The sequence below is a fragment of the Epinephelus moara genome, chromosome 6 (assembly GCF_006386435.1).
Source record: "Epinephelus moara isolate mb chromosome 6, YSFRI_EMoa_1.0, whole genome shotgun sequence".
Taxonomy (NCBI): domain Eukaryota; kingdom Metazoa; phylum Chordata; class Actinopteri; order Perciformes; family Serranidae; genus Epinephelus; species Epinephelus moara.
In genome coordinates this window covers 20,453,467-20,465,912 of record NC_065511.1, presented here as the reverse complement: position 1 = coordinate 20,465,912, position 12,446 = coordinate 20,453,467, and the positions used below count along the sequence as shown (strand labels likewise).

At 42.4% G+C, this 12,446-nt stretch overlaps 1 protein-coding gene across 2 annotated transcripts; it reads right to left on the bottom strand.

The window, feature by feature from the left end:
- Positions 1 to 2,211: 2,211 nt before the first annotated feature.
- Positions 2,212 to 12,368, bottom strand: zdhhc18a (zinc finger DHHC-type palmitoyltransferase 18a). Of its 2 annotated transcripts, XM_050047765.1 has the most exons (10): positions 11,739 to 12,367; positions 11,370 to 11,530; positions 10,951 to 11,100; positions 8,681 to 8,818; positions 8,516 to 8,567; positions 6,470 to 6,572; positions 6,270 to 6,382; positions 6,063 to 6,168; positions 4,758 to 4,828; positions 3,912 to 4,053 (listed from the first exon to the last, which is right to left on the bottom strand). In XM_050047765.1, exons 1-9 carry the CDS (start codon positions 11,972 to 11,974, stop codon positions 4,787 to 4,789), a joined length of 1,101 nt encoding a protein of 366 aa, XP_049903722.1. In that variant the 5' UTR covers positions 11,975 to 12,367; the 3' UTR covers positions 3,912 to 4,053; positions 4,758 to 4,786. The 2 variants fall into 2 exon arrangements, with proteins under 2 accessions (XP_049903721.1, XP_049903722.1); XM_050047764.1 differs by lacking the exon at positions 4,758 to 4,828 and having other exon boundaries at positions 2,212 to 4,053; positions 11,739 to 12,368.
- Positions 12,369 to 12,446: the final 78 nt, after the last annotated feature.

The window sequence follows — 12,446 nt, the reverse complement described above, 5'->3', positions numbered from 1 at the left end:
GGGGGCAAACACTTTTTCACACAGGGCCATGTAGCTTTGGATTTTTTTCTTCCTCATTAATAAAACCCTTCATTTAAAAACTGCATTTTGTGTTTACTTGTGTTATCTTTGACTAATGTTTAAATTTGTTTGATGATCTGAAACATTTAAGTGTGGAAAACATGCAAAAAAGTAAGAAATCAGGAAGGGGGCAAACACTTTTTCACACCACTGTATGTCACATTACATACTTATTGTAACCCTAAACATAATTTTTTTACTAAACCTAACCAAGTAGCTTTGTTGCCGAAACCTAACTACTACTGTTTTACAACATTAACCACGTGTTACAGTGTGTTTCAGCTGTATGACCTACACGTCGCTATGAAACACCGAGAGGCATGACAGTTTGTCAGCATTTGACAACCTGGCATGAGTGCTGAAACTACTCTCACCAACCATATCACTGCGCAGAAGGAAGCATGCATTGACTCATGGACGAGAGGCTCATGCACATGACAGCACGAGAAGTAATTTTAATGGTGTCCTCATTGGCTGAGCTGTAACGTTGGCTGGCTCAGTGGTGCTAGGTGAGCAAGCACTAGAAGCACGCTTCCTTCTGCACGGTTGGCAGGTGTAGTTTGGTAGAAAGAAAATAGTTCCGACAAAACCGCTCACAACGAGGTCTGTGGATTATCTTGAGTAACTGGGTCATGATTTCTGGAGAGAGACATTGCTGCAGAGTTTTTCAAATGTGTTTTTTTGGCACTTTGAGCAACACATGCCGAGTGCCTTCTAGTTCCATTATACTTGCGAGAAGGCAGACACCTCTACTGCTGTTATCTCCAACACCCAGCAACCCACACCAGAACAATCTGGATTGATAACTAGCACAATAGGTATGAGGAAAAATATGTATTTTGGATTTGGGGGTGAACTGTCCCTTTAACCTCATCCTCAGATTTCTCTTTTCTCTGCAAACAATTTTTAAATCTTCCAGGCGATGGAGGGCTGCGGTCAAAATGCAACACAGCTGCTGAGGCAGTGATGCTTTGGCTTTTTCCTCCTGCAAGACACTGAGCCAAAAGTCTGACCATCTGTTCTACGTTAGCTTAAGATATACAGGTTGCTATACTGACATGCCTCAGCAAGCAGCCTTTTGAAGTCATATGAGGTAATAGATACATATAAATCTTAAGAAATCCATTAAGGATATCATATTTCACATCAAATGCGTTGTTCTGTTGTGCGAGGTCTGTGCATGACATCCTTTGTCTGAGTCCAGCCGGAGCTTTAGCACGAGTTTCAAACATCTTCTTTATCCTGTGTTTCCTACTTTTCTCATCTGTCAGCATGCCTACAAACAGTCAGAACTGTATTGAGATTATTTCGCCAGTGTGTATTTAAATGGTTATTTTTTTTAATGTAATTTCTACATAAGATATTAGACAATGCATACACCGTGAATAACACCAGTACACAGAAAACACCAGCTGTCACATGCAGACACCAGCTCCAAAAACACAGTGACTCTGCTTGGACCTTAAAGCAACATTCTCACTTTTCTGCACACAGAAGTGACAGCCGAGTGCAGGCAGAGTCCAACCTCAGCTGCTACGGTCCATCCGCTGTGATCACTGGCCTTCAGGCTATTTTTCTCCACTTTTCAATTTCAATAATTACAGGCAAAGCGGCTTTTTAAAAAGTATAACCCTGGGCACAGAATAAACACGCCATACGCAATGCCAAGGAAACAATTCACCACACTCTGATTTTTTTTTAAAAAAGGGGGAAATCTTTGAGCCACAGTCCAAAAGACTCTTATTAGACGGGTTCTCTGGGCATTATTTTCTCCTTGGTGATAATATACTGCACATGACCTGAGTTTTATGACCCTGACTGTAACTCTATCATAGACAAATTCATATATGTATATATATTCATATCCTCTCCTGCAGGTTTGTCTCAGCTGTTGGCCCTTTTCATTGCCGGATCTTTGCCTGTCTGAAGACATGTGGTCAACATGCATCTCTTCATTGTTTCCATGAGAGCACTGTCAGAATGGATGAACCCAACTTTTGCTGATTTACTGTATGTACTACATTGTAGTTTGACACTGGTCTGTTTAAAGTCAGTGTCGTTTAAATAAAGTGAACACAGAGGTTTGCCATGCAATTAGTCTGGCACTGCATGGTGAGTCAATTTTAAAAGGAAGGAAACAAAGCCAAAAAAGGCTCAAATCGACAAAACCGATCATTTTTATTGACCAAATTTTACAGTTCCACTGTTACATCCTACAAAATACAAACAAATTTGTTCATACAAGCACTGCTTGTACATGTCTACACAACCTACGGGTCGTGATGCAGACTGATAAATGAACGACCCACTGACTATGGCAACATGGTTCTTCACAAACTCACAACCTATGTACAGCTTCAGCGCTCGATTACAAAAAAAAACAAAACATCAAAAGGCCTTTCTTCTAAATGTTTTTCATGTTACTACACTGTCCTCTGCTTAGGCTGCGATCTTAAATCACATGCTGCCCCCTAGTGGCACAATCTAACTCCTGCTATTTACTGTTACTGTACTCCACCATCACAGGGTTAAGTTTCATGATATAAGAGCAAAAGGTCACAGCCATGAAAATGAGCATGTAAAGAGGCCTCATCAACATTCCTTAAACATTAAGTCTGCTTGAAGTCCATACGTCGAGCCACCAAAGAGGCAAAGAAAAACATGCTTGCACGTACTGAAACATCCCAGTAGCTCACATTAACAGTAAACAGTGTGTCAGAGATTAATACTGCAATCCAAGCAGCACATTTTAAATCAAAAACTTGCTTTTGACAGCCAACAAATCAGATAAAGCAACGTGAACTCATTAAAATATATGGAGGAACTATTTTATCAGTAATATCCAGTCATACGTGGAAAATAACCTGAATATATTCACTCAGTTTTACCTGTAAAATTAATTAATTACCCTCTTTCAGTGATACACCTCACAAAAATATGTTTACTAATTAGCCTAAGAGCATCTGATAAGGACATGCAGAATTGATTACAAAATACAGCAAAGACATTGATATGCAAACACTGAAAATAAAATCTTGTGCTCCCTCTTTAAACTCTGATTGCTCGAACATGTGAAAACCGTCAAGCTGGATCCACCTCATGACACTGGGACCGTGTAGATCTAGATGACTGGAAATGATGAGACATGACGTAAGGCCAACTTTTGAGCAGATAATCCTGAAAGGGCTTACTATGCAGTGCACGCCAGTTCAGTAAATTTCAATATCTGCCTTTGTACTTCTTGCATCCACACTCTTACTGTAAGTATTCCCAGATTTAAAGACCTGTTTGCATAATATATCAGCGAGAACATAAACACTGCGGATGTGACGTATGGCTTGAGGTTCTGTGGAAGGTGTGGAGGCATGTTCTGGGTGTCTTAATAAAAAGGTGTTAAAAATATATCTCTCTATTGTGCTTCCAAGTATTACTAAGATTTAACTTTGTCCTGAAGGACACATATAGTAGGACATAGTTGATAAAACTCAGAACATAAAAACCCTCCAGGTGATGCTTCATTAACTCATCAGACTGACATCTTCAGATACCAAAACGGTAACACACGGCGTGACAACACCCATGAAAAAGTTCCTTTGTCGCCAAAAACACTGCCAGTCCAGTGTTCTGTTCTCTTATGGTTACTGGGTGCACTCAGGGCAGCGGGATGAAGCCAATGTCGGGTGCATCGCCCAGAATCAAGGTGGTGCGGCTCAGCGACGGAGAGGGAGAAGCCAGGCGGAAGGCTGGGTTGATGGAGTGCAGAGAATCCCTCCTCTTGCTGCTTCTGCTGAACGGCGGGCAGGGAGCAGCCACGGGCTGGCGGGAGCGCTGCCCTGAGCAACCAGCAGAGGGTGAAGGTTCTGTGGAAGGTGCTGCAGTGCTGGAAACCTCCAGGTCCAGAGGGGTGGTCTTTGGGGTGCCAGGAGGGCACAGGGCATGAGAGTCGTAGGAGTGGACCATCCTCTCCAGCACGTCCTTGGTGCTCTGAGTGCACTGTGGGGAGAGGAAGAAATAGAGATGTCAAGAAACGGGCAGCATGAATGTGTGTTATAAAAGGCCGAGCTGCAATGACCAGCACAAACATGAATAGAAACTTCTGCAGTGTGATTAAAATGATTAGTTTAGAACTCATAAGCACAGTGGAAGCGATGACACTACTGATGGCAGTGAGTTTAAAATGGAAAAGCATGGAAGAAGTGAGTTAGATGCAGACAATGCAACACAGGTAAAGACTGAAACGTGTTAAGAGAAGCTGCTTCATCCTGTGTTTCCTCTGGCTCTGATAAAAGCTGAAAGGGAGACACAGTTTATGCAGACTTGTATTTGCTTGCGTCACCATGCATGCACAATCACGCCCCAGATACAGGAGTGAAAAAACATCTAACTACAAAGAGGACGAGAGTAAGATCAGCCTTCAAACATGAGCTCCATCCCACACCGAGCGAGTGATTGTTAATGAGACGAGAATGAATGGTAGTGAAGCATGCACAGTCACAAGTGAGGCACCATCAGTACACTGCACACCAATCACAAGATCTGCCCCAACTGCGTTTATGCAAAAAATATCTTAGAAAAGAAACCAGTTCAGATGACAGCGATTTCAAACCTGAGCACAAACTATGTTATGGGAAAAAAAGGACAGTGAATGGCAAGTGAAGAGATGTTGTGATTGGTTTCACGTTGAACCCTACTCTTACCATCAACCGTCTACATGCAGCAGTGCCCTTCAGGCTGTGCAGGACAAAGCAAAATCCTGACAGTTCTCCTCCTAGCAGGGTGGAATGGATACAGTACAACACTGAGGGTCAGATCGTTCATCTAGCAATGACGTTACAGGCATATGAAACAAATCTTCATCATACTAACTAATGAAAAAAGGAAACCACAGAAAATACAATTAGAGTCTGCAGTCAGGCACGTGAAGACTTCGAAACATCGAGAGGCAAAGTAAAAGGCAGACCAAAATCTCAAAATACAAAAATAATGTTTATTTAACAAATAAAAGAACACTTTTTAGGTAAATAAAAATACGTACGTAAAAATAGAAGTGGATTTAAGAAAATAAAGCAATATAACTGATAATATATGTAAGACACTGATATGCTGATTATATTGAATGACAAATGTATTCATGTGACAAATGAACCGTGATAAAGTGCTGATAAATCAAATACAAAACATGATCTGAAATAATCTGCATGTCCTTCTATAAAAGCAGTAATTAAGTCCCTTTACCACAACACACAAGCAAACCCAGTAGTACAGTAACAAGGAGGTAGATACAGCAACATGTTGATTTCTAAGTATAAGCAAACATAATACAAGTATCAAAAAAGGTGCAACATGAACATGTTTACTGCCCCACAGCACAAACTGACCAGAATATATCTGCAGCAGTCTGACAGCGTGACTCAGCACCTCAACAATCATCTGAGCAAATGGTTAAATCTCTGGCTGTAGAAACTCTTAAAACTCTCTGCCCACTTTCCTGCTTTTTAACTGCTCAATGATGCCAAACAGTGTTACACATGGTTTCCAAGACATTTTGTTCTGACGCTGAAACAAATGACACAGCAGTGTTATTTCAGCACACTGCATGGTGATAAATGACCTCTTCAGTGGTGCTAATTAGCAAACTTAATCATGTCTACTGTTGATATTTGGTTTTATATTGTGTGTCAGTTCCAAGCCATTGTAAGCTGAGCCTGAGTAATGTTGTTCCATTCCAGTCACAGACTATCTGATCTGCCATTCACAACTGAAAATCAATGCTTTCTGTTTCCATGAAGAATACTATAAAATGCACAACTTTATAACACTGGGCACAGACTCAAAAATACTGCATGTCGACAGCTCTACTGGAGGGACCGAAGCTGGGAGTCTGGAGGATGAAGGAGTGGACACACAGAGTGGAGAAGGCACACGGGGGCCGGCCTAACAACAACACAGGAGCTATGGGACAGTCAAGACTTGGGAGGGGACCACAGGCTGGTTCATCCTACCATGTGTGCGTCGTTCTTGGCGGAGAAGGGAGGCAGCTCTATCTCCGAGGCCGAGGCAGCAGGGATTGCCTCGTCAAAAGGCAGGAAACCTCTTCTGTCGATCAGACTGAAGAACAGAGCACAGGATTACAGACTGCACATGTAACTGATGTTATCATCAAGAAAATGTTTGTGAGGCATTTACGGGATGGCGACATTTTCACTCACCTCGGTGGCATGGGGCCACATAACGTCGCACAGCAGTTGGTTATAATACTGTTGTAACTGTACGGGTTGCCAGACTCCTCCGCACACCTTTTACTCGACCAGGAGCCCTTTATCTGCACAGTGAATAAATAAAGCAAGTTAGTGGATGCAGTCTTTTTAAACAGTCATGAACTATATCATTCAGGTTCATGGGTACTTACATCTTCATTTGTTGTGAGGTTGGAGGCTACTAAGTATGTATGGAAGCCTGAGAGGCCCAGAATAGACCAAATGGAGAAGAAGCAAATCACCAACTCCACCACAGTGAACAAGGACGAGTCAAGGCATGATAATATAACAATTACTAATGATTATTTAAGACAGATGGCAATTAAGGCTGATGATTAAAATCTGTGAGGGCTTAATGTGTGTAGGCACTTCAGCTATCTTATCTCAATGTCACAACCACCATCATATTGTTGCTACTTAGAATAATGTATCTTCCTTTCCAGGCATCTTCCGGGCCAAGAACTCACTGGTTTACATTTGTTTTAAGATATCACAGTGGACATGTTCCACAATGAAAGTTGTGCCAACATCTGCAGTGTTACCTAGCCATTAGTCTCGCTCACCAGACCTTTCTCAAGAAAAGAAAGGTCTGGCTGGGCCGACTCTCACTTTAAGATTGGAGAAAAAAATGCCCCAGCTGCTTGTATTTCTTTCAACCAATCACAGTCGTTCTTGGCGGTGCCACAGCAATGGTGCGCTTGCAAAAATATTGCCGGGGGGAAACAGGTTTTAGTGTAACACACCCACAAAAAAAAATCGCCTACAGGACTCGAACCATGGCAGAAAAATGGCTACATCCCCGCAAGATCAAACACTGCAAAAGTTAGTAAAGGACGTGTTGAAAACTGCAACCAGAGGTGGTAGGGCGGGACTTCAGTGGGTGGCTCGTTCCGCCCAATGAGAGGCTGATCTATGCAGCGAACTTCCGCCCACTCAGACTACCTACCATCAGCTGGACTTTCGTTGAAATATGATGTTAACACAAACAGGTATATTCTGCTACTCGGCTAAAGTTTATGTACACAGTGTGCATTCAGCAGCTTTATACCCTAAATCTGGACATAATAAGTCTACTAAGTCTAAAAATAATAAGCCAATGTTGACTCACACAGGACATGAACCCTGGCCATCTGAGTTAAAGTCCCATGCTTGACCCATTCATCCACCACAACTTCCTCCCTATGTGGACTTTGTCGCTCTTTTTACTACATCATCTGACTTTCTGACAGAAAGCACTGAAAGCCTAACTTCTCCCATGTGCCATCAAAGACAGCTTGGATGAAGATTTTTGGCTCTCACAAACACCACAAGCTTAAAATGGAGACAGGAATGCAATGTACATGTAGATATACATAAATGGCCGAGTATTAGTAAGTTACTGGTTTGGCAGAGAGGGTCTGACTCGACTGTTATTGGACATGGACACAAAGTCTCCATCTGGCTGTCTGTCTCATAACCATGTTGCAGTTTCTGGATCGACTGGGATCATTTTTGGACACAACATTAACATCAAAACAATGTTTGAAACTGTTTTCAGAACGACACTCACACACAGACTCCAAAAACATGGCGTAATGTCATGTACATCATGCGTTCCATGAGGAAATTAACCTACAGCGTGTCTGTGAATAACAAAATTGAAACACTCTGTAGTCATGCAGTCTATATTTGTCTAGCCACTAACACGAGAACATCCTTTATCTGTTGGGTGGACAACAACAACCTGGACAGGTCACCAGACTATCACATGGCTGACACATAGCAACAGACACAATTCCACTTACGTTCACACTTAAGAGTAATTAACCTTAACCTTAACTTAACCTACATGTCTTTGGATTGTGGGAGAAAGCCTGAGAAAACCCATGCTTACATGAGGAGGACACACAAACTCCACACAAAAGGGCCAGCCAGGAAGCCTTTTGGTGTGAGGCCACATTAAACAGCTAACCACTCCACCTCCGTGCCGCCCTATCTCATGAGAACATGAGGCAGCAAGCCTTCTACTGGGAAGCCATCTGCTTAAAAGCACTGCTTTACTGGATGCTAACTCTCTGATCCTATTAAGCGTGGGCTTAGGCTGACAAATGCCTTGTCAACAGTGTGACTTGTGTTATTACTTGGCAAAAAAAGTAGCAAATCTCATCCATCTCATTAACAGGTTGATTATGTGAAAATGTGGTGTGTACAAAGGATATCTGGCAGGGCTCTCCTGAATGGCTTGAACGAGGCTTTTACCTGTCTGAGAACCTGGAGAGAAAAGGACAAATCAGAGACAAAGTAATCTTAAAGTTGCTCTTCATAACATGACAGGAACATCATATGAGTACTGAATGCACTTCTGTTTGTTGTGAAATACTTACGCAGCGTAAGGTGTGTGACGACACAGCCAAATATGAAAGATGTCAGGAAAGACAGAGAGATGATGAAGCTGTAGAAAAAACGGTAATTGCGTTTGCCCACACAGTTCCCCACCCACGGGCAGTGGTGGTCAAATCGTTCTGAGGGTGAAAAAAACAGCATACACACAGATTAGAGACACATACACAGTAGTTGTAAAGTATAATAGTAGAAAGGCTTACAACATGTAAAACACTGCAAAACACAATCAATCAATCCTACCCTGGCATTAGTATGATGTTTTAATCAAATCATGATTTTCCTGTTTCAGTAAAGGTTTCAGTTTCAGTTCTGTCTTAAAACAACACTCAGGGGTCCATTATGGAAACAGTTTTTCCTTCCTGTGATCATTCCTCCAGTTCATATTGGCCCTGACAAGATCCCTTCCTAATCAGGGTTCCCACGCCTTCTTAAACAACAAATTCCAGGGTGTGCCCTGCCCGCCTTTGAAAGGCGAAGGAAGCGCGAGATGTAGATTGTTTATTATAGAAGAGAAACACACATTTCAGGACTGCTGACTTGTATCATCAGAACAGACATGTCCTGTCATTTTCAGCCTCCTTTCATATTTAATAGAAGGGGGACAATACCTGACAGTAATATTCTCAGCTGTCAGGATGTGCCTGCTGTAAAGGGTAAATATAATCATAGAAGGCTGAAAATCACAGGATATGTCTGTTCTGATTATACAAGTCAGCAGTGTAAAGCTCAATCATGTGGGGGCCTCCTTTCATATTTAATAGAGGGAGGGGGCCGTATCTAAAAGTACAGCTGTCAAGATGCCCCCCGCTGCAGGCCTTTGCCACCTTGGTCTCGAAAAAACCCAGGGAAAACCCTGAATTCAATTAATTTTCAATGACTTTCCATGCCCAGTACCCTCAAATTCAAGGACCCAACCTAGCATATTCAGAGACACAAATCAAGATTAATTACGGTTACAACACTGACAACTTTAACACAATAAGAATTAGCAGGCTTAAAGAAGCTCACAGACAATTACAAAGAGAAAGTGGCTTGACAGTGTGAGCACTTCTCAATGGTGCTGTGTTACAGTGATGCAGACAGTTGTTACTCTTTATACTAAGTTATTTTGTTTTATATCTTGTACATGTTTTTTAGCTTTATTATTGTTTTTATTGTAAAGCGCTTTGTAACTCTGATATCAATAAACATAAATCCAAATTGTGTAAGCTGCACTTTCAATGACCCACCCCATGACTCTATTTATGCCCATTTTCAAAAACCTTTAAAGCCTTGATTTTTTTCTTAAATTCGAAAACTTTCAAGGATTTTTAGGACCTATGGGAACCCTGCCTGATGCATTTCCAGTGTAAGTCACATGGGGACACATCCACAATCCTCATTCTGTGCAAAATCAAGTTCTAAAGTTAAGCTAATATTAATGTGAGGCTGCTTCAGGCGTGTGAGTTAAACTAATCAAGTGGGCATCTTCCACAGTTAAACACTTTTAGTATGAAATACAATCTTTGTGTTATTATCCCTCCACCGCAGCCCAGCAAGTAAACACTGTCAGGGTAAACACAAAGAGGTGATGTTGTACTAAAAATAGAGTCACTTTATAAGAAACACACTCCAGTTGATTAACTCAGACTGCTGAAGCATCATACTGGCTTCAGCTGAACTTGTTTGCATTGAACCAGGTCTGATTATGTCCCCCATTTGTCCCACTGGGAGGAGCTTAGGAAGGGATCTCTTAACAGCTAACATAAAGAGGAGGACTGATGACAGCAAGCACAAACATGCACAAATGGACATGTGAGGAATGTTTAGAGACAAAAATGTGCACCTATTCTTTAGGACAGGCCTTTCAAGCCAGGAAAATAGGCTCTCCGAAGTCTGAGTGTACAAAGAGCTGTTTGGCCTGTCTTGCCAAATGATGACCTAATGCTTTTAAGGGCATTGACTTTATGACAAACTAGCAGAATTACTTACTTAAAAAATGCCAGTAATACATTTTACAGGAATTTAAGCAAAATTTAAGCTTTGGTAAAAGTTGTCAGGCAGTAAACTAATTTGAAGTCTGAGGTAAAAGTATGGTTTTATATTTAAGACACAGATCAGTGGATTAACATAGGAAGGTGCGGTGCATGACGCAAACTAATGGAGACCTGCCAGCCACGCAGCATGGTATGTTCCTCTTGGTGATGATATCAAGTTGTTAAGTTTAATTAGTGCAGCTGGAATAAGTGGTAACTTCCCATCACATCCTTACCCACACAGTTGTCACACAGGCTGCAGTGGGAGGTCCGAGGAGGGCGGAACATTTTACAAGTGAAGCAGTATTTGAGCTTTACCACCTGCTGGTTGATGAGGATCTCCTTAGTTCGCGGAGGGGGGCGATACGTAGAGGATCCTGAGGTATCTTAAAATAGAGAGGTACAAGGAAAGAGACTCACTGAGACCTGCACGTTCAATCAAAACAGCTCATCCGATTAGCACTCAAATGATATAGTAAGAAATGAATGAAAATGACGATATGTCTGGCTTTTGCGCTCTCGGTTAGAGAATAAGCTGCTTAGGTGTTGGTAGGCAGTTCATCAACAAACACGTCCCTCAGAGATCCCCCATATGGCAAAGCTCTTTTGCCCCATCTGTCCCACAGTGAGTGTGCAATTTCAGGGAGCGTCTTACCTATCTGCTTCTCTATGTCTGCTGCTTCATCTGGGGTGGCCCTGGGTAAGATGCCTGGGTCTGTAAAGCTGGTCCTCAGCAGGGAGGTGACCACAAACACAAAGAGCACCCCACCAATCACAGGTATAAAGACGGTGAGATGCGTCACCAGGAATGGGCAACTGTAACAGGAAAATATGAGTTGGCTTCAGTCGGCTGGAGTCAAAAGCATCTTTAATCCCTGAGTGTATTATCACGAAACACATTGCAAAACAAGACATGAAGCAAACGGGATTCACAACTTCCTCATGCACATTAGGAAAGACCTTTGATGATGCATTCAGGGCTCACTGGAAATACACGTACATAAGGACATTAATGTTTACTCACTCGAATGCAAAGAAAAGGCCACACGTGACAACAATAAGGCCCATTGTCAGAGGAAGGACACCGCTCTGTCTGGCCAGGATGATCCGTCCATCGCAGAAAAACCTGTTCTTCCCCGGGAACACCTCCCATTTCCTCCTTGTCCGCTGCTCCTTCTTCTCGGTGTGATTCTGTGCGGACGAGGGGGACACCGACAGCGCCCGCGGATCGATCTGCTGGTACTCGCAGTTCTTCATCATGTAAACAGTATCGGCACTGTTCGGAGGTAGCTCAAGGCACACACAAAACTCTCCTGTCTCCGTCGCGTTTTCCAGGAAGTGTACTCTCAGGATTCAATCATTGTAGGTTGATATTTCCCCTGTTCTGTTAGCGTTCAGTTGCCCATCCTGAAAGCTAACGCTAACTTAGCTAGCTAGTAAACCAGCAAAGGCATTCCTCTCCGTAGCAGAGTTTTCCGAGCTGAACCAGTTCCCGAGTTGACCCAAGGCTAACTACCATCTTTGGTAGTTAAATTAAAGCCATTAGTAAATATTCACACTCATTTGGTTGTGTTCAGTCGCCGTTTATCAGAAACTCAACACAAACAGACGGGCTTCGGCTCAGGCTTCTTGCGGCAGTTAACATTTCCTTTTTTTTACAGTCAGCCAATGTACGTCACGAGGAGGATGTTGACGTACTCACTGCTGATTTGTAAACGCGCAAGCACGTCAG